The following is a 26,364-nucleotide window of genomic DNA, read 5'->3' as shown; positions in this document are numbered from 1 at the left end:
TTCTCGTATAATTTGATGCCTACTGGGTCAATTAACTCGAATTTATGCCACGGAACTTACTTCCAACTAGGAAATTTTTTATTCTCAGAACTTGAATACCTAATCTCTGATTAAGGAGAAAAAGATCTCATCCATCTCGACACGTCTAGTAGTCTCTATGGGACTTTGACTGCAAGTTTTGGTGATTTATCTGCAAATAATTTCAATTTCTCACTCAGTGGCCTGATGTTCATCTCCCTCAATCTCCAAATTCAATACTAGAAACACGAGCAAGATCTCATTAGTCCGTATTTTCTTCTGTCTTTACTGTAAAGAAAATGAACGTTGGATCTAACACAACCCAAGACGAGAACAGTTTATTGCCTCGACTATTATTGTACACTTAAAATTTACAGAGAAAAGGGTTCAAAGGGAACTTTCATGTACACATCACCTTGAAGATGCTATTTTTGAAGTAAAATTTTAACATAAATCTAAACTAAAATTAACTGCCCTAAATCCCATGCTGCCTTGACCATGCCAGACCACCTATAGTACACTTGGCGAAATGGGAAATGGCAAACCAAAAGACAATAAACTTGAACACTCACTATTGCACAATGAGCGAAAAAACGAAGTATACTTGACAGATTAGCTGATTGAAGGATACCTCTTATAGAGCACTTAGTTTTCTGTGAACATGGACTCCTGAGGAACCGATTTCTCCATCGTGATCGTGAAAAATAAGGATTAAAACACCCACCAAACACAGTACTGAACCAACGCGGAGCTTATCGTAGCGTTCCACCCAGTGAAGCTTGAGTTTGCTTGCACCATAAAATGATAGAGCCACCAGTGAGGTCATTACAGTAATAGTGCTGCAAATGAAGTATCAACTTACGTTAGACATTGGTCAATGCGGATACATAAATAAGTCAAAGAATACAAGTGCACCAATAGAGAGTAACTAGATTCTTCGAAACCTAAGAGTGTAGATGTTCCTGAATCCAACCTGCTAGAAATTAGGCTTTCATCGTGAGAAGGGAAAAAATACATATATTCTAAGCATCAATAAGATCTAAACAGTCTTTAAAGTCAGTAACTTTTATAATATCAGAAATACCCTGTGGGCTTCTATCCTGACTCCAGTTGATGCACAAGTTTGAAAAAAAAATTGAACCTAAGGACGCATTATTCTGAAGTTCTGAACAGAAGAACTGAATTTCGGGATACAGTGTCCAAAAGTTTTGAACTACGAAACTGAACTTCAGGACATTCATAGTGTCCTGAAGTTTTGAACTAAAAAACTGAACTTCAGGACATTCGTAGTGTCTTGAAGTTTTGAACAGAAAAACTGAACACATCGTCCTGAAGTTCGAGGAAGCGAAGAAGAAGCAAACCTACCCCCCTTTTTAAGATATGACTAAACACTATTGAATTAGCAAGTGCTGGATAAACCATAAATAGCAGTCCTAAAAGTGGCTACCTGGTGACATTTCTACAGTTTGAAACTCCTAGGGGGTATGGGGCTGTCCATCTACCCACCTCCAAACTTAAATACTAAGCTTTATCTTCGAAGGGATTATAAGTTTGAACCTGTGATATGCGCCTAACCCTCACATTACGTGTTGCATCCTCACTGCTAAACCAAAGCCCTAGGGCAGTCTTGAAAGCAGTAATTCAGTTAAGAGTACTAAAGATCATCAATAGGTTACTTTTTGAATGAGTACAAAACTCTCGATGCAAGATGCAAGTCTAATATAGCTATTTCCGACAGTCCACGAAACCTCAAAACCCATCCAATGAAATGCAACTAAATGGGTTGGGATTTGTCACGACCCAACCCCGTAGGCCGTGACTAGTGCCCTACTTGGGCACCCTGACATACCTATCCATATCGAATCACATACCATAGCATATACGGCGACAAATACTATATGCCGTCTCAAACTATATCAAACTGTATCGAACACATTTCAACGCAACCATATGCGGACATATATATATATCAAAAAGCCGGCAAGGCTATCAAATGTATCAAAAGCCGACAAGGCTAACAAATGGCGCAATGGCCCAAAACATATATAAAGTGCACGCCGACAAGGCTGCCATAACGAATAGGGTCATACAAACACATCTGTACAGAAGTAGGCACACACACCCACAAATACGTCTACCGACCTCTAAACAGACCAAACGAATCATATGGCGGGACAGGGCCCCGCCGTACCCCTGAACGAATATATACATACATAGCGAACAAAAATATATACCAAAATGTTACACTCCATAATAATCCGTGCTACTTGTATTAAAACAAGAAAGAATGAGTTAAGAAGGTTCAAGGAAAGTTAATCGAGCTAGTAAGAATATCGTTATATATATATGGTTTCCTTAAGTATCCCAAGGTGACACGGTTACCTAAAGGATTTGAAATCGCGCTATGAGTATGTATATGAGGTAATGCGAGTGACCTTTTAAAGTAATCGAGATTATTAGTAATGATATAGAGGATGGACGAAAGATATGAATATACTTTTGCGATGGGAGTTTCGTCAAAGCTTTGTGAGTTCTCTAGTTATGTTTAAGGTTATTGTGATTCTCTGGACCCTTCGAGACGTGTATATGGATTTTTATTGATGTATATAAGTGTGTATATGTATGTATAAGAGGTTACATGAGGTTGGAAGAGAATTAGAAGTTAAACGAAATGAATCGGAACAACTTCAATAAAAATCTCGGACCAGATTTTTAGCCCATATTGTTGGAGGCATATCTCCTTGTATATGAGGAGTTTTAAGGTTTTTCAAAAGCCTAAAATTAAGTTCATCGAGTCTAGTTTGCAGCGCAACAAACCGCTCGTCAAAATAATATCGGGATAAGGAGATATGGACGATGCAAGTTGGATTATTAAGTGGGGATTTAGACTTAAATGTTCACAAAGTTTGGACTAGTGGCCGTGTGGGGTCCACTAGCACATAACAAAATCAGATTTTCTTGCCCATGCTTAGTTGGGGGAACGTGTATGACTATATTGGGCAGCAAAATGGTCTCCTTGTTGACCAAAAGTTGCATGCCAAATCATTTCCCAACTAGACAAAGTGAACTTAGAGAGAGAGGCTCTCATCTTCACCAAGTGAAGGAGAGAGAGAGCCACGGCCAGCCATGGCATTTCCACCACCATTGCACGGCCAACCCTTCTATTTTTCTTACCATTAAACCCCTAAAGTGTTCTACACATTCACCATTAAGTTTCAAGTGAAGAAGAAACCATAAACATGCCATTCATGCTCCTATAAGCTCCCGGACAGATTTGGGTTCTCCAAGTAGATTCAAAAAATATATTTTCTTCAAGTGTTTCAACCCTTATAAAGGTGTATAGCAACGTGGAGTAGTTGTTGGAAAGAAACAAGGAGGTGTAACATTTCAATAGGGTTGAAGATTCGACCAAAGTGAAGAACAAGTTGTAAGGTAAGAATGTTTATTGTTCTTGTGTTGCATGATGATTTGAATGTATAGTTCATGAAGGTTGTTGTTGGATTGTTGTTGTAGTTGAAGTAGGGGGTGAGCCGTGAGTATTGGTGAAGTCATGGTTGATTTTATTTTGCTTGTATTGTTGATGAATTGAATGTGTGTCAACATATGTAAATGAACAAAGATTTTAGAAGTTGGTTTATGATGTTGTATGTTGGTATTGGACTGTTTTTCTTGAAGTTGAGGTGGGCCGTGTGCTATAGACTTAGATGGAATAATGCTCAATCTTCTTGTACATGTATTGGGAATGAATTGAATGTGTTGTAGTATGGATAAATGAATGAAAATCATGAAGTTGTTGTGGTTGTGTTGAAGCCGTGTAGGGGGCTGATTTAAAGGAATTAGTGGACTGTTTTGTGCCATGTTTTAATTGTTGTTGTTATGGACATTGTGGTGTATTGTATGCATGTTGAATATGTGAATTAAGGTGCTAAAGAAATGAATTATGTTGAAGCATACAAGCAGTCCAAAACAGTGGACTGTTTTAGTACTAGAGGTGAAATTGTATGTGTTGAGTGTTGATTCTTGTTATGAACGTTTAGTGGAAGTGAAGCATAATGATTCAAGTTGAAATTGAGATGAATTGTGGGCTGTTGTAAGAATGGAAATGATGCTAAAACAGTTCCAAGAATCATGAAAGTAATGTCATGAAACATGTTGTTGTCATTGTAAGGTTTTAGTGTCGACAATGTAGCTATTTGCGTACGAATTTGGTGATATATTTATCGTGTGACTGCTGGTCGTATTTTACTAAAATTATATGAAATGAAGACATGAAATAATGTGTAAGAATCATATGTGGTGCTTGGTATGTTCGTAAACGTTCGCAAGAATTCCGGGCACCTTTATGTTGTTGGTTAGGGACTGTTTTGGGCGTGTTGTTGGTTAGGAACTGTTTTGGACGTGTCGTGGTTAGGAACTGTTTTGGACATGTTGTCTTCTTTAAATTGGAAAGACTAATGATAGTTAAGAATATATATTGTATTTACGTTGTTTGGGTTGTTGTAAAGTTGCTACACGAAAACGTTAAGGCTACGGATTATTAGGAGTAACTTGAGAATGTAGTAGCCGTATGTGAATCGTTATGGAATGTTGTATTTGGAATGTTATGTGGGCTGTCCGGATTGGTATTGAACATATGATTATTGATGTTGGATCGGTTGTATGTAGTTGGTTTGAATGCGAACGAAACGTGGTCTAAATGTTTGAAAGGGAATGTTAACGTTAAAGTACGTATTGAATTCCCTCGTAGACTAATTGTAGCTCTTGATATCTTGATATAGGATAAGTGTTATTGGGCAGCAAGTACAAGTATAATACGACTAAACGCTAAAGGTATGTAAAGTCCATTCCTTCTTTCTTTTGGCATGTCCTAGACGTAAGTATGAAATGGTATGAACCTTGGGGTAAATTCTATTCTCTAGTTCCATGCATGACTTATGATTCTATATTTCCTTAATGCTATTGTCACGAGCCTACTATATGATTGACTAATGAATGATGTATAGAAGTTCCTACTCTTAAAAGAATGGCATGAATAGAAGCATACTTGACTTTCAAAAACTACATCATGGAAATTGATACATGTACATGAAAGCTGAAACGTTCCTTGCTATGGCTTGTAATGAGAGTTGAAAAGAATTGAATATGATTATTATCCTAATACTTTAGAGTTGGTTAGTTGCTTATCTATTGAGTCTCAAAAGATGAATTGCATATATGTGGTTGCTTATTATTCTGCTCGTGCTTACCGCTATATCCTTCACTGAGTCCCGGGCCAGGACACGTTTTCGTGCGCATGTTTACTATATTAATCACCGAGTCCCTCACTAGAGGGCCGGGACACGTTATATATATATGATGATATGATGATATGATGATGTGATGATATGGAGATGGTGGCCAGGAGGGCATATATTTCTTATTACCGAGTCCCTCAGGAAAGGGCCGGGACACGTCTATGTTTATGTTTATGATGCTATAATTTTAATTACCGAGTCCCTCATTAAAGGGCCGGGACACGTTATATATGTTATATACAGAATGATTATTCAGCATTGATTACAAAACACTATATTGACATTGATATGAGAACGAGACAGATGAAATATGTTCAAAGGCAAGTTTTATGAAATTCTGTTTGTTGCATTGAGTCCTATACACCTTGTCTCAGTATGAGTCTATTACTATGTTTCATGCTTTACATGCTCAGTACATATTCCGTACTGACCCCCTTTCTTCGAGGGGCTGCGTTCATGCCCGCAGGTACAGACGCTAGTTTCGGAGATCCGCCAGCTTAGGATATCTATTCAGCTACTTTGGAGTGCTCCTTTGTTCCGGAGCCTAGCTTGTGGTATAACTCCCTTGTGTTGTATATATATGTGTTTATTCGGGGTACGGCGGGGCCCTGTCCCGCCATATGATACGGTCATTACTCTTAGAGGTCTGTGGACATCTGTGTGGGTCTGTATATAGTTGTTGTTGCGTTGTATGAACATGACTTATGTTTGGGGCGTACCTATTCGTGATGGCAGCCTTGTCGGCTTGCATATGTATGTTTGGAATGTTGCATGTAGTGGCAGCCTTGTCGGCTTGCGTATATATATACTAGTTGCAGAAGGCCCGTGCTAAGCCCGGGCCCAAACTCATGAGGTAAGAGTAGTAACTTTAAGGGTCATTTGCACAATTACCCTTCAAAGGCATTGATTTTTAATTTTTGCCCGTCAAATTGGTGGTCTTTAATTTTTGCCCTTCGCCTAATACCATGAGGTTTAGGGTTCGAACCCTGGCTCAGTAAAAAAAAAAAAAAAAAAACACACACACAGAGTTTTGTAGCAAAGTTAGGCCTCATGCAGAGTTTTGCATGCAGACAGGATTTTGCATGAAACTCTGCCTTGCGAAATTCTTTCTTTGTTTTTACTAAGCTAGGGTTCGAAGCCAGAACCTTGGGGTATTAGGCGAAAGACAAAAATTAAATACCACCAATTTGAGGAGACCAGTGCTTTTGAAGGGCAATCCACACAAAAAAAATGTAATTTTAATTAAAAGAAGTGTAATTTTTGTCATACTTTTCTATTATAATTAATTTAATGTAGTGGCACGTTAAATATGTCTTGCTAATAAGTCTTCACAATTATTAAAATTTATTAGTTACATAATTTTTATCCTTAAAGGTTGTGATGAAATGGTAAGTATTCATTTATTCTTAACAAGAGGTCTAGAGTTTAAGCTCTTGGCATAGAGTCGTTTCAGCAGGGAGTGCTTTATCCGCAAAATGAAGATATTACGGTGTGAATCCGGATTAGTTAGGCTCCAAAGCGGGTACCGGACACTAGATGAAAAATTTTAAAAATAATTTACAGAGACTTTTTAAGGAAGCAACTTTGGTATGGAATTAGCAAATACCAAATTAAAGACACAAGTGATTCGATATTTTATAAACTAACATGATTTTGTTTTTTTGTTTTTAAAAAAAAGTTAACACGGAGAAGATCATAAATTTAAAATGTGTTGGCATTTTATGAAATTATGAGCATATAATTCTTTAGTTGTACATAAAAATAAACTCTTATAACTTCTTCCCTCCCTTTTTATTTCATTTTAAGAAGTTTTTATTTATTCCAAAATAATTAATTTTTTCAACAATAATTAAGAAGGTGTTAATATTTCCTTTGTATAGTTACCCTTGCTAATAGATGATTTAAACAACTTTCTAAAAAGTCTTTACAACTTCCTACAAGTAAATTTGAGAATATGTAAAGGTTAATATAGTCATAACATTCTTAATAAATATTCCGAAGTAACTTTCTTAATATGTGTGCAAACAACTAAACAAAATCAAACAATACGAAACGGCGACGGTAATTTTCACTTAAAATTTCATGTGGCAAGGGTTTGTGCTAGTTAAATATAATGATCTAACATTAAATTTAGATGAAATTCAAGAAAATATTAAATTCATTAATCATTAAAATGAACCTCAAGAAATAATTTAATTCTTCGTATATATTTTATGATTAACAAGATTACTCAGTTAATCCAACAAGAGTTTTTTAAGATAATTTGATTGTTGACTTGTAACGGCTTCATTTTCAATTCTACTCTACATATAAGAAATTGCCCGTTAATGATTTCTGCTTTCAGTATTTATAATACATCATTAGTATTTCAAAAGACATGTGTGAAATAACAAGAAGTAACAATTATAGTTAATAACGAAAATTTCAAATTGTATGTTTCCAAATAAATTTAATTATTTTATAAGAATATTAATAATAATAATAATAATAATTCAAGAAAACTTATAAAGTAATTTTCTTTTTGAAATTATGCTTGAAATGATTTATGAGAGATCTTTACAACCACATACATCGATTAAAAAAAATCATGTATGGATGACGTGAGATATAGTTAACTTATAGTGAGGCTTGATAAATGGTTCAGTTAGAAAAAAAGACTGACTCTAAAATTGCCTAAATTTACCATAACGTATAAGGACAAACAAAGTAAAAGCTACTCTCTCCGTCTCAAATTATTTGTCGATTTTTAATTTTACACAGCTCTTAAGAAATTAATTAGGAGGGATATTTGACTAATTTTATCTTTATTTATATCTAACTAACAATTTCTCTTCATTAAATGTTTACTCTATTTATGTGTCATCTTCATTAATGATAAAATTCTACTAAGGAAAGAAATATAATTAATTTTTTCTAGAACTTGTGAGCTATAGATAATTTGAGACAATTATTTTCAGTAACCACGACAAATAATTTGAAACGGAGGGGATAAAAAAATAAGGGTCAAAAGTAGTAGATCTACAAAAACAAAGATGAAGGTGAAGGAAGTGGTATGCTTATTGAAAATTTCACCAGGAAAGAATGAAAGAGGATAAACAAATTAGCTATTGAGACCCACTGCTATAAGACAACTTGAGCAGCCATGTGTAGCCACTTCATTGCATTAAAAAAATCAATCAAAATTACTGTCCCACCCCTGTGAGGACGACTAAAAAACAACATTGGTGTTTATATATAGTAGTAATATGTTGTTGTTGAAAAGTTTTAACTTCTCAGAAGACATGTGCATATGACATACAGAATTGTGACAGCTTTAGAATAACGTCCCGTCTTTTCTAAACAAATAAGTTCATGACATGCTAGTTATAAATGATTACAGTTAACAGGCAATATGAGTGTCCAAATCGGGCACTAGTCACGGCCTACGGAGTTGGGTTGTGACACAAAAGATATGCTCTGAAAGGAGAAGAGCACTCCAACAGCAAAAAGGGGTGTCCTAAACCGGTGGATCACCAAACTGTGCGTCTGCACCTGCGGGCATGAAACGCAGCCCCCGAAGAAAGGGGGTCAGTACGAAATATGTACTGAGTATGCAAAGAAGAATGTACAGAAAGCAAATCTGAGATATAAACGAAATGGAAGTATCAAACATAAGTGCAAATCCAACATATCAAAATTTGTTTACTTTAAAAAAATATGTAAGTCATGCATCGGGTACAGAAGAATATGGTCACCCACCCGTCGATGGCGCCATAACACAGCATAACACCAGAAAATCTCAGATCTCCGTATCCCCGTCACATATCACATCACAACATAACGCCATATATAGGTGGAACCCGACCCTCTTTTGCGAGTAGCTCGGTGAACCATAAACACAGCATAACTCCGGAGTATATCAAAATGCGCACGATAACAGAACCGGCCCGGGACTCGGCGAAAGGAATAACAGAATGCACGAATAGAGTCGTGAGTAGTCATATGCATAAAATCATTATCATAACTTCAAACATAAGTAAAATGATCATATTTGAAATCGGAATAATGGTCATACCAAATTCTTTCAAAGATTCTCCGAATTACATAAAGGAAGGTCGCGGGACCCACGGACGGGTATCGACCCGAATCAGGCCCGCTTATGGAAAACATACTCATTATACATCATGCAAACTCTTATGAAAATGTTGGAACAATCCGAGCCTTTATGCGAAAGATATGACATTCAAAAATTACGAAATTCATTAAAGTGAAACCTTTTTGTACAAAGTTTGGAAATCACTTCTTTCAAAAACATAATGGTTCATCTTTCATCAAATCATACATAAGAGTGCCAAGGAATATATATAGATCATATCATGCTCGGATTTCGGATTTGGAATTTCCTTAAGGCTCTAATCTAGCCTATGTAAAACTAAGGCATGCCAAGAAAAGAAGGTTGCTTTACATACCTCGTACGCACTCCGAGATAGCCAATCTAAAGTAAATCCCAATCTACGCCTCGGGCTCCCCAAGGTCTACAAATACGCCAACGAATACCAAACATTAGCTAAGGGCACTTAAGCCATTTATTCCAACTATTCATTAAATTCTACAGAAAATTCGGCAGCATTTCCCCTGTAAATAGGCCATCCCGAGAATTTAACTCGCTCAAAATCAACACAACAACCACAATAACCAAACTAGCAACATCGATAATCAATTCGAAAGGCAAAATAATAATAGTAGCTCTCTTTTACACCATTCGACAACTTTCCAATCATTCAATTCAATAGCTTACTTTCAAGCCACAATATCGTTCGTACATTCGATTATTAACCCAAACCCATACTAACAACATTCAAGAACATTCTAAACAATTCACGTAATATTTCCACAAGCCAATAATTTTCTTTCTATGTTGGCCGAAAACAGTCCCCTAGCCGAGCAACCCTCTTTTTCCACTTTCCTCATTTTCAAGTCATGTTTTGTATCACCATCCACAATATAACGATATCATTCTCATAAAATATACGAATTACATCGAACGTACAATAAGCCTTAGATCAGCCCCTACCATTTCAACATCATTCTTGAGTCATTAAACACTTATTTCCAACTAGAATTCATATCGACGATAACTAAAATACTAAGCAATGGTAATGTGATCTTCGACATATTATAGGACTCACATTCGTCCACACTACACACATATATATATATATATATATGTTAATGGTTCTCATATATAAGGATTTCATTAAATGCACAAAGTTCTCCAAATCAGTCCGCAACGCTTACTATGTCAATTTGGGACATTAAATTCTCGTTTCCAACATAAAAGTCACCCCAATAACCATTACGACGCTAAACGACATTAGGGTGCCCTTTGGCATATAGCGTGACTCATGTTCATCTATCACTACCCACATATTTATATGATTCTTAGCCATCCTACACACTACCACAATTAAACATGCTACTTGAAAATCAATTCATACACTCAATTCCAACACCCATTTACACGGCCCAAACACAATGCACACACTCCACTTCCAACATACTATATTCCACCAATTTCATCCATATTAACATAGTACAACATGAAATAAACGTTCACAACACAAAAACAAGAGCAAAACATACCTTTCTTCTTCAATCCACCAAATAGTTAGGGTTTGCTAATTGACACAACGGATGGTTGGATGACCCAAACAATACTTCCACGCTACTTAGGGGCTTCAATATAGTGGGTTTACACCAAAGAAATAATTTTTGGAAGGCTTGAAATGATCTTGGCTTTTCTTCCCTCATGGCCGTGAGCTCCTTGGTGAAGCTCTTCAATTTGGGGCTTTATTTTGCTATGTGAATAATGAAAGAAAGATGACTTGAAGTCATCTTTTAAGTCCCACTTAATATCTCTCTATTGACTTTGGCCCACACAATGTGTTGGACCAATTAAAATTGGCCACACAATGTGTGGGACTAACTCCCCACTTACATGGCCACAAGACCTTTTTTGGCTAAATTTTTAAATTCCAAATTTATGAATTATGGTCCCAATTTTTCCTAAGTGTTCAATACCAACAATTTCATATATAACTTATAGCTCAAGATAAAATCAAATGGTCAAAAGTCCCGACTTTAAATCCCGGAATAGTCTTGGCCTTAAATTATCATAGTTAATCCGGGTTGTCCCAATGTATAAAAATACGGGACGTAACAGGATTCCCTACAGTACTTTCCCTCAAATTTTGTCCAGTAACCCATTTGATTACTGACACATGGTGCGTATTGAATTAATGGATCAGATTTCTTCAATACTCAAGTACACAATCATCACCTCTTTCTTCACATTCCAATAGCTAGACGTGGCAAAATTCGCCCATGAAAACATGACCCGCTTAACCTGCCCAAGTTTGGGCGGGTCATTGGCCCACCCATTAATTAACTCAGCCCATTTTGACCTGCCATTCAACCTATCTAAAAGTTGAGATAATTAACCCAAATTGACAAATAAGAAATCTTGTCAGAATATTTTTAAAAAGATATATTTTTTTGTTTGATATATTATATTTATATGCATAATAAAGAAACAACGTTGTATTAGGTACTTAAGCAAATTATTAAAACAACAAACTGACTAAAATTTAGTAAGAATTGGGCAGGTTGGGTTAGGACTCGCTTTTTAGCCAATTTCAGCCCAAGTAACCTGATGACTCACTCATATATTAACTCAATCCATTTTGACTTGTTCAAGTTCAGCCCAACTCGCCATTTCACACCCCTACCAATAACTATTGCCAACCATTTTCAAATTTCTAAGTAAACCACTGACATAACACAAGCTTCTGATTTCAAATAGTGGGGATGAACCCCGACACTCAGCTCGCTGGAAAATACAAATGATTGCCTCTTAAGGGACGATTTCATCTGCAATACAAATACTAGGAAAACTTGAGAATTTAGGACAAAATACAAAGATACATTATTTAAAATGTTTGCTACCATTTTGTAATAAGGATTGACATATAGTTTACTTTCTGAATACAACTAACTGTATTGAGTTGAAAATTAAATTTGATTCTTGGAAGACTTTACTTCTGGAATATCATAGAGAAAATACTAATGTGATTGGTATGATACAGCGCTAGTGGGCTGGACATCTTCTTCGTCAGCATTGCAAGTAGCCGTAAAGTTGAAGATTGTGTGGGATTGATTATTGGAAGAAGTGCAAAGGTGCAAATATACTCCTCAACTTTGCAATTTCGAGCAAATATACCTCGTTAAAAAAGTGGTGTATATATACCCTTACCGTTATAAAATGGTACAAATATACCCCTGTGGCCCTGGCCTTACATAAATAGTGCAAATATACCCTTTTCGCTAACGGGATTTTTTTAAAAAATCATTTAGCTTATTTTTTAATTAAAAAAAATGCCATGTGACTTTAAGAAAAAAAGTCTACTCATTTTTTTTAAAAGCCACGCGGTCTTTTTTTAATTAAAAATAAACTAAATGATTTTTTAAAAAAAATCCGTCGAAAAAAAGATATATTTGCACCATTTTGTAACGGCAGGGGTATATTTACACCACTTTTATAACAGGGAGTATATCTGCTCTAAATCACAAAGTTGAGGGGTATATTTGCACCTTTCCCCTCGGAAAAATCTCGTCTTTGTTGATTTAGTAAGTGCCACGTGTCTATAATCAAGTGAAGTACCGGACAAAACTGGAGGAAAAGGTATTGCAGGGAGTCCCAACCCGCAACTAAGTAACTCTATCGAGCCCAAATGATGTTGTATAGAATGCCTTTCAGTTGAAAAAATGCAACTGGAGTTAAACCCCGACCAAGTATATCTAAAACTATCTTATTGTTTAAAACCTACCAAGTACCTCCAAAACTACTATCATATTGACTAAGCTTACTTCCAGAAAGTGAATTTTTCCCTTCCAAAGAGCCCATTAACATTATAATACAAGGCACACACCATCTAAACCCCGTCCTGCGATTCGTTCTCCTTTTCTTTCAAATAAGATCAAGTTTTGTATATTTAACTCAGTCTAGAAGAGAGATCCAAAAAAAAAAATTGGAGTACAGGTAGCTGGTAGATAGTCCCTCTGTCCCAATTTATGTGACGCCTTTCGGATTTCAAGAGTCAAACGAGATTTTCTTTAACCGCAATTTTTTCAAGTCTTTTAGATCTTTTGAATTGTCAATTATTGTGATTTATAGTACTTTTTAGGTAGTTTCCAAATATGTAGATTTATTTCAAAAAAACTTAAAGATTCCATGTCCGAATTCATGGTCAAAATTATATGGAAATTTAAATATCTAATAAGTACCTGAATAGCAAAACTATGATGGCAAGCACCATCATGGAGGACGAATTTCCAACAGCAAGAAACACAGGCAGAGTAGTGGCACCAGGCGACAATGCAGGAACAAGGATAAGCCCTGCCACAGCCATTTTCTCCATGGGTTGATTGTGTGAATGGATGTGACCACCCTTTCCAGTGAGATGCAAGATGACATAACTACCACCAAGAAATACGAGCAGTAGGGAAGACAGTTTGTGCACTGTCTCCTCCCCAGCAATTGTGTTTGTAATTGTTATTGCCGTTATGCCAAGAAGTGAAGTGGATAAGACGTGCAATACTGCTCCGAATGCAGCTGCAATCAGCAGTAACTAAAACATTCAATATCTCTTAATTCAATGGACTTCAACTGAGTTATAATTGTGTGAAAAATGAATGATCTAATTCGATAATGAGGGTCGAATGTAATATCTTTTAGGTTGAATTCAAACATCGATTAACTAAATTTTAAGGTGAAATTTAGATATTGGGAAACTACAATGAAAGTTACTACAAACCACAATTTTTGGAAATTAAAGTTGCCAGAAAAATACTCGAGAAAATTTTGGCCTAAGTAGAGACACTATTTTAACTTTTCAAATATCAACTAGGTCAAAGCATCAAAAAGAATGGAAAAAAAGGCATATAAAATTCTTGAATGACTTCAAAATTGTTAATGTGAGAGAAAAAATCCCATTCACTTGGGAAACTCAAATGCCATTTTACCTATAGAAGTTCACTCATTCCAAATAAGCCTGGAGTATGAGGTAAATACTGTTATGGCCGTATAGCAAAAAGTAGAGAACTTATAAAATAATACAGTTCTCTACAAATGCCACCCGATCTTCTATACAGATAAGAACTTCATGCGTGCACCTAAGAGGATCTAAATTCTATGTTTTCTAAAGAACTGGTATTTATGTATGATTAACAGATTATAAAACATGGATAGCAACGACTACCTTACAAAAGGAAAACATAAAGGAGGAGAAATTCCAGATAAAATTTGGCAATAGTTGATAATGACTGCTACAGAAGAAAAAACACTTTCCAATACTCTGTGCCAGTAAAATATATTTTTGCAGTTGATAACTTGATCATATATATTACATCGGGTGCAACCAGTTTTGCTGAAAATATATTTCTTCAAATCTGGTCTCTTTCCCTAAATATTACAATAGTTGCAGTTGCACCCAAATTTACAACGCAGAACATTACCCATTCATCAGAGTTTGATAACTCACAGATAAAACAAGGGAGTTTTTTTTACTTATAAAAGAAAAAGGAAAAAAAAAAAAAAAAGAGGCCAGTGCTTCTGCATTTATATTTCACACCTCAACTCTGTGTTCTTTCCACCTTCTCTCTCATACTCAGTTTAGTATTTATCTGTTTGAAACCAAATGTATGCTGACATAATACCTTTAGTAATTTCCTAATTTGCTCGGACTCTGGTGCGGATCTAGAGGTCAGATCCTTCATGATATAAATTTTGAGATTTGAGGGTACAGATACGGGTGGGGGGGTTCTGTTATATCTAAAATGAGCTATAAAAATATGCCTAAATTACGAGACGTCATGTGGAAAACTTACATGTAGCTTGCAGAGTGCAATAACAATGTTTAATTCTCAAGTTGTAGCTAGCCATCTACAAAACTACAGTAGCTTTTGTCTTGAGAAATCAAAAATGTCAAATCTTATCTCTAATTGCTCCGTACTTTGTGGACAAAGTACCCAATGTTGATTGACCAGAGCCGGTACGTATCCCACACCCATACTAGTTTTTGTGTCGTGTTGACATGGGTGCGGCACCACAAATGAAGAGTCCGCATAACTTAGGTAATTTCACTAGATTATTCCAACTTTCAGTTCTTGCTTCTTAAGAAATGTCAGTCCTATTCAACTACCTCTCTCAAGCTCCATGAAGATATTACCTAGCATTTAAGGGCTACTGATGGATCTATATTAAACGGACCTCAAATTATGAATATAAATAGCATTTGTTGGTTCAATTAAAAGGGTATCCATTAAATTCTCAACATTTGATAGCAAAAGGAAAAGGTTTTTTTCTCCATGATTGTACCCTCTTCTTATTCCATACTATCCACCCAACATCCTGCTCCAAACTTCAAACTGTCAACAATTTGTCGCCAAAAACTTCATAGTTGCATGTTGTGGAACAAGATCTAAAAGCATTTGTGAACAATTCAGCTGACTGAAAACTCCACCTCTTCTACTGAAGGCAAGAGACTTTTGTATGTCCAATTTGGGTGATATTAGGCTTTTAAAACACGACTCGCTGCTCAAAGTAAGTTATTACCTAACTAGATCACACTTTGTATCTGCATAACGTGCCTGTACCCGTGCTTCTTAAATATCAGTCACAAGTGGTTTCAGCAAACTTAATAATTCACAATGTACCTTTGTGCTTTGAAGAGGATTACGAAAATAGGAGAGATGCAAATTTAGAGGGTGCTTGGATGGGCTTATTTTAAGTGCTTATTGGCTTTAAAGCTCTTTTCTATTTTTTGTGTTGTTTGGGAAAGATAAAAAGTGCTTATAAGCACCTACTTTTAGACCAAAAAAGTACAAAATAAGCCAAAAGCCAAAAGTTGAGTATTTCTAACTTATGGCTTTTAGCTTATAACCTACTTTAGAAAGTCAATCCAAACACCCTCTTAGTCTAGACCTCGAGAGGTCATTTCTTGAAATCTCAGATCTAACAAGTTATTACCGATAAAGGAGCTTAAAATACTTCCCATCCAAGGTGTTTCCAACCAAAGCTTCTTATAATCTTGTTTATCACATATGTTTCAAACTGCATTATCGATGATGCTCACAAATCCGCTCACCAAAAATCACCAACAAGACAATCAGAAGAAAACTGGATGAAAGCAGCTACACGATTTATTTCATAAAGATAAAAAATCAATCAACACTCCATCAAACCCAAACTAGTAGGACTGATAATATGAATTCTCTGTATCCATTCCTGATTCCTCTATATTCAGGGCCATCTCGTAATAAAAATAAAATTTAAAGATAAAAAATAATAACAAGAGTGGATGAGGTACAATTTCCAATTATTCGTTAAACAATATGGCCCAAAAAATCTTAGAAGATTGTGTATTGGCAATAGATAAGAAATAGTCAAATATGCAATTAACAATGGAAAAACCATGTTTCACTTCGGACACAGTCCCTCTGTTTCGTTCTATATGGCGGTGTTTGAGTAGGCACGGAGTTGTCACTCCTTTTCAAAACAGACTAAAAAGGAAAGAACGACAAACAAAATAGAATAGGGGAGTATCTTTGAAGCAAAAACAGTTGTAGATTGGATTAAATTGGGCAAAGAAATAAGATTGAAAAGTTTTAGTGACAAGGTAATCAGTTGTTAATTATACTTTGTTGAGAAAGGGTGAAAACATGTAAAAGATTAGTTGATCTAAGACCTACGGAATAAAATCCAAATATGATTTACTACTTATGAACTATTTTTATGGCGATGGTATCTTGACAAGCTTGTCCTCGACTAATCCACTGCGTCACTAATTACAGACTTGTGACTACAAGTACTTATTCAGGTAATTCTGCAAACTAAGGCTAAAGCGGATGAGTTCACACTAAGAATTATGTATAGAATCGAATGTAGGATCTCCGGATCATTGCTCCTATGCCTCAATAATTGCTTTTGGGACGTCCTAGTGAACTAAAATAGCCATCTGTTCTCGTTTCTTCCTACCAAAGACATTATCTTGCACTACTATAAACATAGTAATTAATTACATTGATCTACTGAGATAAAATAGCTAGTTTAATCATTAAATATTGTTGTCTAGAACAACTAGCTTCCCTATACACTAGATATATTCTGACATCTTTGAAGTACATGGTCCTGCATAAATATCAGTTTAGTTGTCCTAGATAGCAAAATGTCTATCCAATATTAAATTTGGCAGGCAGTCAGAGCCTGTAACCATATACAATGTAGCATAATAATAATAATAATAATAATAATAATAAAATTAATTAAAAAAAAAACAGAGGGGTCTCTCGAGGAGCATCAACACTTTATCAGCATATCAGCAATTCTCTCTCACGCTAACCATGAAAACCCATTGTCAACAATAATTACACTTCAATCCAAACTAATTCAGTCGGGTTGTATGACTACTCTATATTCATTATGCCGTATGTGATACACAATCTCTTTTCCTGTCGTCCCAAGAGAATGGATAAGTGGCTGCATAGGATAAACAGCCTAAGGATTACTTGAAACCAACAAGTCAAACCACTCCATTCTTTTAGGTGGCACTTAAATCTTGTCAAAATACTCCAAGTCTTTTTCCGCACAGATTACCGTATACCAATGTAAACCACATAATTAAGCACATTATAATATAATTAAGCTTAAAATTAGTTTTAATTTAATTAACTCAATTAGACCAATTCCTACAAATAAATGTTAAGTACATTTCATTTGTTAATCATCAAAACTTCACAAAACACTCGTAATATGAGGACACCTATAGGACTTCAAAGTTTGTTAAACCAACTGCTTAGTCTATAGGACTTCACTTTCTGATGTGTATTGCAACTTGTTGGGAAAAAAATAGACCCGCAAAATTGATATTCACGGTATTAGTGATAAACGCAGAACACTAACTTATGGTTAAATCAGCAAGAATAAAATGCAGCAATAATGACACCAAGATTTTACGTGGAAACCCTTCTGAATAAGGGAAAAACCACGGCCAAGAGGAGCAGATGATATCACTATAGTAAGGAATTTTACACTGTGTAGTAACGAGTACAAATACTCCTAAGACCACTACACCCTCAAAAGAAATAACACTCTTTTGATTTTCCCACCTTACTACAATATCACTCACACTCTATTTTTCTTCACAGACTATTTTCTTACAGTCTATGGAATACCTCACTTTGCTCTCACTCAGATGTATTGTCTGAGATTTTGGTATGTATAGCAAATGATTTTGGTGTGTTACAAATGAACCATAAGCTGCCTATTTATAGGAATGAATTTCCTACGATGAGGTAAGAGCTTACATCACGACTATGATGAGGTAAGCGCTTACATCACGACTAAGATGAGGTAAGCGCTTACATCACGACTATGTGAACAAAAGAATTGGCTTGTTGGCCAATTCCACAATTGCTACCAATGTGATTTTGTCAAAGGAAGAAAAATCTTCCTTCCTTAAAATATGGGATAGGGGACTGGACCCCACAAATCTCCCCCTCCAGTCCCATTCACCTGAAGAAGGGTACACTGGCTTCTAATTTGAGTGCATGCCGACAAGTTCTTTGCACGATTCAAACTTGTCTCTCGGTACCGCCTTGGTCAGCATATCTGCAGGATTTTCATTCGTGTGAATCTTCTTGACTTGGAACAATTCGCTTTCCAATTGCTCACGAATCTAATGATATCTGACATCGATGTGTTTTGTTCTCGCATGGTACATGGAGTTCTTGCTCAAGTCTATTGCACTCTGACTGTCACAATAGACAACATACTCCATTTGTTGCAATCCAAGTTCTTGAAGGAATCTCTTGAGCCATATCATCTCTTTGCCAGCTTCAGTAGCCGCAATATACTCCGCTTCCGTTGTAGACAGTGCGACACACTTCTGCAACTTCGACTGCCATGATATAGCTCCCCCTGAAAAAGTAAACAAATATCCAGTAGTGGATTTTCTGTTATCAAGGTCACCTGCCATATAGAATCTGTATAGCCCTTCAAAATTGGATTTGATCCTCCAAAACACAAGCATTCATTTGAGCTTCCTCTTAGATACCTGAGTATCCACTTCACAGCTTCCCAATGCTCTTTCCCTGGATTTTCGAGAAATCTGCTAACAACACCGACTGCATGAGCAATATCTGGTCGAGTGCATACCATTGCATACATTAAACTTCCGACGGCTGAGGAATAAGGAATCTTGGCCATTCTCTCTTTTTCCTCTGTTGTTGTAGGACACATCTTTTTGCTCAATTTCAGATGACCAGGAAGAGGTGTGCTAACCCACTTAGCACTCTTCATATTGAAGCGCTCTAGTACACGTTCTATGTACGTTTTCTGCGACAAATAAAGCTTCTTTTCATCTCTTGAACGAGTAATTCTCATGCCCAAAATCTGCTTAGCATGACCCAAGTCTTTCATTGCAAAAGACTTACTCAACTGTTTCTTCAACTCGTCAATCCTGGAAGCATTTTTGCCTACAATCAACATATCATCCACATATAGCAGAAGGATGATAAAGTCATCATCAGAAAATCTTTGTACAAACACACAGTGATCTGAAGAAGTCTTCTTGTAGCCTTGCTCCCCCATAACAGACTCAAACTTCTTGTACCACTGTCTGGGAGCTTGCTTCAATCCATATAGACTCTTTTTGAGTTTGCATACAAGATTTTCTTTACCTTTTGCCTTGAAGCTCTCAGGTTGTTCCATATAAATCTCCTCTTCTAAGTCACCGTGAAGAAAAATAGTCTTCACATCCATCTGCTCAATCTCCAAATCAAAACTAGCAGTCAAACCAAGAACTGTCCGAATGGAGGACATTTTCACGACAGGAGAAAATATTTCGTCAAAGTCAATACCTTTCCTTTGACCAAATCCCTTAACAACCAATCTAGCTTTGTATTTGGGCGTCAAGCTGTGTTCTTCGGCTTTAACTTTGAACACCCACTTGTTCTTCAAAGCTCTCATGCCCTTAGGCAATTTCACCAACTCATAAGTATGGTTCTCACGCAGAGATTTCATCTCATCCTGCATGGCTTCAATCCATTGATCCTTGTGCTCATCTTCCATGACCTCCTCATAACATTCAGGTTCTCCCCCATCAGTGAGTAATACATACTCATTAGGTGAATAACGGGAAGAAGGAACATGCTGTCTAGTAGACCTTCTAAGTGGAATATTTGACTCATCCACGACTTCATGAGTAGGAGCATCTACCTCATCAATAGCAGCATCATTATCATCATCAACATGCTGATCTGGAACATGATTCTGGGCATCACTATCATCATCGAGCCCACTAACTTCATCAACATTTGTATGAGGGACTTGATCAAGATTAACTAAACCTTCAGAACTTGAAGATTTTATCTTCTCTGCTTTGTTAATATCTTCAATGGTTTGATCCTCCACGAAGATAACATCACGGCTTCTCACGACCTTCTTCTCAATTGGATCATATAGCCTGTAACCAAACTCATCAAGGCCATAACCGATGAAGATGCACTGCCTTGTCTTGACAGTTAATTTTGACCTCTCATCTTTAGGCACATGTACAAAAGCTTTGCAACCAAACACTTTCAAGTGGTCATAGGAAACATCCTTGCCATACCAAACTCTGTTTGGAACATCACTTTGCAAAGCAACCGCAGGGGATAGATTAATAACATGTGCGGCAGTCAATAAAGCCTCACCCCAAAAGGAATTCGGCAACTTTGCTTCAGAAAGCAAACATCTGACTCTTTCCATGAAGGTCTTGTTCATCCTCTCTGCTAAACCATTAAGCTGAGGAGTCTTAGGAGGAGTCTTCTGGTGTCTGATACCCTGTTGCTTGCAGTATTCGTCAAACGGTCCACAATATTCACCACCGTTATCAGTACGAATACACTTCAGCTTCTTTCCAGTTTCTCTTTCAACTGAGGCCTGAAACTGCTTAAAGACACCTAACACTTGGTCTTTAGTCTTTAAGACGTAGACCCAAAGTTTCCTTGAGCAATCATCAATAAAGGTAGCAAAATAAAGTGCACCACCCAAGGTCCTTGTCTTCATTGGACCACATAAATCTGAATGCACCAACTCAAGCAACTCTGTCTTTCTTGAAGGAGGATGAGACTTGAAAGAAACTCTATTTTGTTTTCCAGCCAAGCAGTGCTCACACTTTTCTAATTTAGCACTTTCGAAATTTGACAATAATTTCTTTTTGGCCAGAACATTTAGTCCTTTCTCGCTAATGTGGCTAAGCCTCTTATGCCATAACGTTGAAGAGCTATTGCTCTCAACTGCATTCACCATATCAACACAGGTAGAGGCCGTAGTCCAGTATAGACCACGACGCTTTTCGCCACGAGCCACAATCATGGAACCTTTAGTAAGCTTCCACTTTCCAGCATCATTGGTACTGACATATCCCTCATCATCCAAAACACCAACAGAGATCAAGTGCAAACGAACATCAGGTGCATGCTTTACATTGTTTAAAACTAATTTAGTTCCAATACTAGTTTTCAAACAAATCGTTCCAACACCAGTCACCCTAGATACAGTCTCATTGCCCATACTCAAAGTTCCAAAGTCACCCGGAGTATAGGATGAGAAAAGTTCCTTCCTTGATGTCACATGAGATGCGGCACCACTGTCCACAACCCAGCTTGACTCATCACAAACAATATTTATCAGATCTGCATCAAGGACAGTAACAAGATCTTCTGTAGTGACAGCGGCAACACGATTGCCATCTTCTTTCTTTTCCTCCTTATCTCTATTCTCCTTTTTCAAAATCCGGCAGAACTTCTTTGTGTGCCCTTTTTTCCCGCAATGATAGCACTCAATATCTTTAAGTCTGCTTCTGGATTTGCTTCTATGATGTTCTCTATTTTGAGAACCATGATTCTTGCCTCTCCCCCTAGTGTCAGTCACCAGGACATCTGATGAGGAGGAACCTTGAGATTTTCTTCTCATCTCTTCATTTAAAAGGCCGCTCTTGGCAAGATCCATAGAGATCACACCATTCGGAGTAGAATTTGATAATGAAGTTCTAATAATTTCCCAAGAATCTGGTAGGGAACCAAGTAGAAACAAGCCTTGAATTTCTTCATCAAAATTAATGCCCATAGCAGATAACTGGTTCATGATCCCCTGAAAAATATTCAGATGATCTGTCATTGCGGAACCATCGTGGTATTTTAAACCCAGCATTTGCTTTATCAGAAACATCTTGTTGTTACCAGTTTTTCGAGCATACAAACTTTCAAGATGCTCCCATAGGGTCCGAGCATGTGTCTCTCCAGAAATATGGTTCAACACATTATCGTCAACCCACTGTCTAATAAAGCCGCAAACCTGCCGATGCAACAAATTCCACTCTTCATCTGATTTATTATCAGGCTTTTTATTTCCAAAGACAGGTTGATAAAAATTCTTGACATAGAGCAAATCTTCCATTTTGCCCTTCCAAATGGCATAATTTACGCCACTCAAAGTAACCATTCTACTAGTGTTGACTTCCATTGTTTATCACAAATACAAATACTATTTTATTCGAAGACCAAAGTAATTCTTTTCTGATGTGGAAGTTCAGACTGTTCTGCAACCACAGAGCATACTCAGACAGAACCTTGGCTCTGATACCACTTGTTGGGAAAAAAATAGACCCGCAAAATTGATATTCACGGTATTAGTGATAAACGCGGAACACTAACTTATGGTTAAATCAGCAAGAATAAAATGCAACAATAATGACACCAAGATTTTACGTGCAAACCCTTCTGAATAAGGGAAAAACCACGGCTAAGAGGAGCAGCTGATATCATTATAGTAAAGAATTTTACACTGTGTAGTAACGAGTGCAAATACTCCTAAGACCAATACACCCTCAAAAGAAATAACACTATTTTGATTTTCCCACCTTACTACAATATCACTCACACTCTATTTTTCTTCACAGTCTATGGAATACCTCACTTTGCTCTCACTCAGATGTATTGTCTGAGATTTTGGTATGTATAGCAAATGATTTTGGTGTGTTACAAATGAACCATAAGCTGCCTATTTATAGGAATGAATTTCCTATGATGAGGTAAGAGCTTACATCACGACTATGATGAGGTAAGCGCTTACATCACGACTAAGATGAGGTAAGCGCTTACATCACGACTATGTGAACAAAAGAATTGACTTGTTGGCCAATTCCACAATTGCTACCAATGTGATTTTGTCAAAGGAAGAAAAATCTTTCTTCCTTAAAATATGGGATAGGGGACTGGACCCCACACAACTATGGATTTGTAATGAATTCCCTTTTTGCGATTAATAAGATTGAGTAGTTACTAAAAAATAAAAAATAAAACTTTACAAAACTCTTAATATTTTTCCTTTCATTTGTGGCCAATCAGTACATGTTGACTTCTTCAAATATCAGCTAATTAATTATTAATATTTAAAATCAAAACGAAGATCCATTAGTATTACTTCATTTCTTATATATTTCGTGATATAGCATATATAAATCATCATTGGGCCAATTTGCACCAGTGGTTTGACTTGACTGAGGTCAATCATCAACAAAAAAACTCAGTTACTAACACATAATCGATTTCACTCATTACTCAAAATTTCCCAAATTCTTCATCCTTTCTCCAACTAATTTTCATTAGCAAAGCTCTTTTTTTTTTTTTTTAGGATTTTTTAGCAAGATCTTTATTAACACAAACATTATAATAATTCAAGACAAAAGTAAAAGAGAGAAAGGGTACTAAGTACTAACTGACAAAAAGGGTTCTAGAAAGAGTCCATTTCTGAGCACGACCCACAATTGAAAATGGCAACCAATGAGTTGGAATGAAAGAATGCAGCAATGACACGGTGGCAATACCTCCAATCTTTGATAGATCTTCTGCACTGAACCCACTTTCCATTCTATAATTTAGTATTTATTTAGAAAATAACTAAGAACCAAGAACCAGTGTTTTAAAAGGCGTTTTCGGGGCGAGCCCTGGGGCGGAGCGTATCAAAAATGCTCCGGGGCGATAGGTCGGGGTGAAAGTCTCCAAAGGCGCCCAGCAATTCTGGGCGTACGCCCGAGCGTTTGGGGCGAGTTTTTTTTGTTGGGCGTAAGCTCAGAAAACTTCTTCAAACTAAAACAAAATTTGTTAAATAAGTCCTTAATATAATGCCCAAATTCTCAAAAGTCAACATGTAATTACTCAAATGTTTTAAAAAAGAACTGAAACATAATTTAAAGTCAAGACCTTTTTTTATTGCTAGAATGCCTAATATATATTCTTTTCAAATTATTTATCTTGTCTTCTACTATCTCAAAAAAGTAACGAGCAGTCACTTGTACTTGTAAGTAGCATATAATAGATTGTTCTAATTAGTTTTTTTGTGGGGGTGCAGCATATATATATATATCACTTATTTATAGTTTTCTTCAATTGTTTACGCTATTTCACCTATTTAAAAGTATTTATTATAATTATATCATTTTATAAAATACTAAAAAATAAAACCCCATGGGGCTTACGCCCCGTACCTCGGGGCTTACGCCTCACTGAGGCAGACGTAAAACGCCCCGCCTTACGCCCTCGCCTTTTAAAACACTGCTAAGAACAGATCTTTTCACACCCTTTTTGTGCGATAATTTGAATCAAAAAGGTCATCATGGTGGCAATGCAGAGAATGTTAGTTACCTTTTCCCAAAAAAAATAAAAATTTACTTCTCTACTTTCTCTTTTATTAGGCCTTTAATGTTATTGGTTATTATATTACGTTATTGGTTATTATATTACGTTATCTCTTTTCAATAAATTAGAGTCTAAATAATATTGATTATGTTGAAAAATAATTAATGTTAAGAATAAAATAAGAAAAAATTAATTAATTATATCTTGATTTTACAAATGAACAAGTATTTTGAGACAGATATTTTTAGTAATGTGGTCAAGTGATATGAGACGGAGAGAGTATTAGTTCACAACTTACAAACTAGAAATTTATTTAAATGATAAGTAAATTATTAAGTAAGAGAAAAAAAAAACAAGAAATCTATTTTTTCCGAAGTAACAAATATGAATTAATTCTACTAGTTAGGGCCCAGTTTGGACATGAGCGCTTCACGTCGGAGTATGCGTTTATTTCTTCCTTTTTTAGCAAAATTTTAAAATAATAGGTCTTTTCTTGTAAAATATAAATTTATGGGTCAAATTTCACATTAAAAAACTTGTGTTCACAACTTGGAAAAATCCTACTTTTTTGTAAAAATTGGAATTTAAAATTGAAGTTGAAATTTTATTCAAATTTCATAAACAAATGTTTAAATCAAATTAAAATTTCAAATATGAGTCCCAAATTTGATATTTTTGGTTTGAAATTTAAATTCTTACTGTATGAATTTTCGTATATAGTATCACAATTTTTTGGTTTTATTAAAATAGTAGTAATTTTTATTTACTAAAGCATGTTATCTTACTTTGAAAATAAGTTTATGGTTAGCTGATTTCGTTTTATTTGTCTAAATTTTGATGAACATAAGTACCTGAAATGATAATGAAATTTTCAAATGTTGGGATCGAAAAAGCAAGTAATCTGTAGGTTAACATCTCACTAATCTCGCTTATGGTAAGTGTCCCAACCTTGTGATGTCCAAAACATCAATCAAATGACCTCCAATAGCCTCAATCTATAATTATCGAATACCACGTCAAATTAGGCTAGGTGGTCCGTTTTCATAATTTTAGGTAAAGGCAAGTCCTATAAGTCATCACTCGGTCAATTCTGTCAAATTTTGAAACAAATTACATGCACAGATTATTCATAAGCTTATGATTCCATTTTTATGACCAAGCTTCAATCTCAGTTTCAATTACTAGGTCAAAACTCTACTTCTTTATTTTAGGAACTAAGTTAAAAATCCCCAATTTAATCACTTGCTGATTCTCGTGATTATAGGTTTAGAATCCA

General features: G+C 36.0%; 1 protein-coding gene and 1 long non-coding RNA gene across 2 annotated transcripts; both read right to left on the bottom strand.

The window, feature by feature from the left end:
- Positions 1–108: 108 nt before the first annotated feature.
- LOC132626302 (uncharacterized) lies at positions 109–24,335 on the bottom strand. The gene is made up of 3 exons (XM_060341126.1): positions 24,170–24,335; positions 13,635–13,962; positions 109–857 (listed from the first exon to the last, which is right to left on the bottom strand). The coding sequence occupies exons 1-3, from the start codon at positions 24,318–24,320 to the stop codon at positions 653–655; spliced, it is 684 nt and encodes a 227-aa protein (XP_060197109.1). The 5' UTR covers positions 24,321–24,335; the 3' UTR covers positions 109–652.
- LOC132626303 (uncharacterized) lies at positions 8,408–11,132 on the bottom strand. The gene is made up of 3 exons (XR_009577231.1): positions 10,935–11,132; positions 9,051–9,826; positions 8,408–8,843 (listed from the first exon to the last, which is right to left on the bottom strand). It is a non-coding gene; the product is annotated as an uncharacterized LOC132626303 (long non-coding RNA).
- Positions 24,336–26,364: the final 2,029 nt, after the last annotated feature.

This window comes from Lycium barbarum, chromosome 2 (assembly GCF_019175385.1).
Source record: "Lycium barbarum isolate Lr01 chromosome 2, ASM1917538v2, whole genome shotgun sequence".
Lineage (NCBI taxonomy): Eukaryota > Viridiplantae > Streptophyta > Magnoliopsida > Solanales > Solanaceae > Lycium > Lycium barbarum.
The sequence above is the reverse complement of the archived record's forward strand: the minus strand, read 5'-3'. Positions and strand labels throughout refer to the sequence as shown.

What these genes read in the sequence shown, in the direction of transcription:
- LOC132626302 (XM_060341126.1), bottom strand. Translation starts at nt 24,320, where the DNA reads ATGGAAAGTGGGTTCAGTGCAGAAGATCTATCAAAGATTGGAGGTATT. An exon ending in TTCTAGAACCCTTTTTGTCA is followed by an intron (nt 13,963 to 24,169) that starts GTTAGTACTTAG and finishes TGCTGATTGCAG; the next exon opens with CTGCATTCGGAGCAGTATTG. An exon ending in ATCATAGTTTTGCTATTCAG is followed by an intron (nt 858 to 13,634) that starts GTACTTATTAGA and finishes CTTCATTTGCAG; the next exon opens with CACTATTACTGTAATGACCT.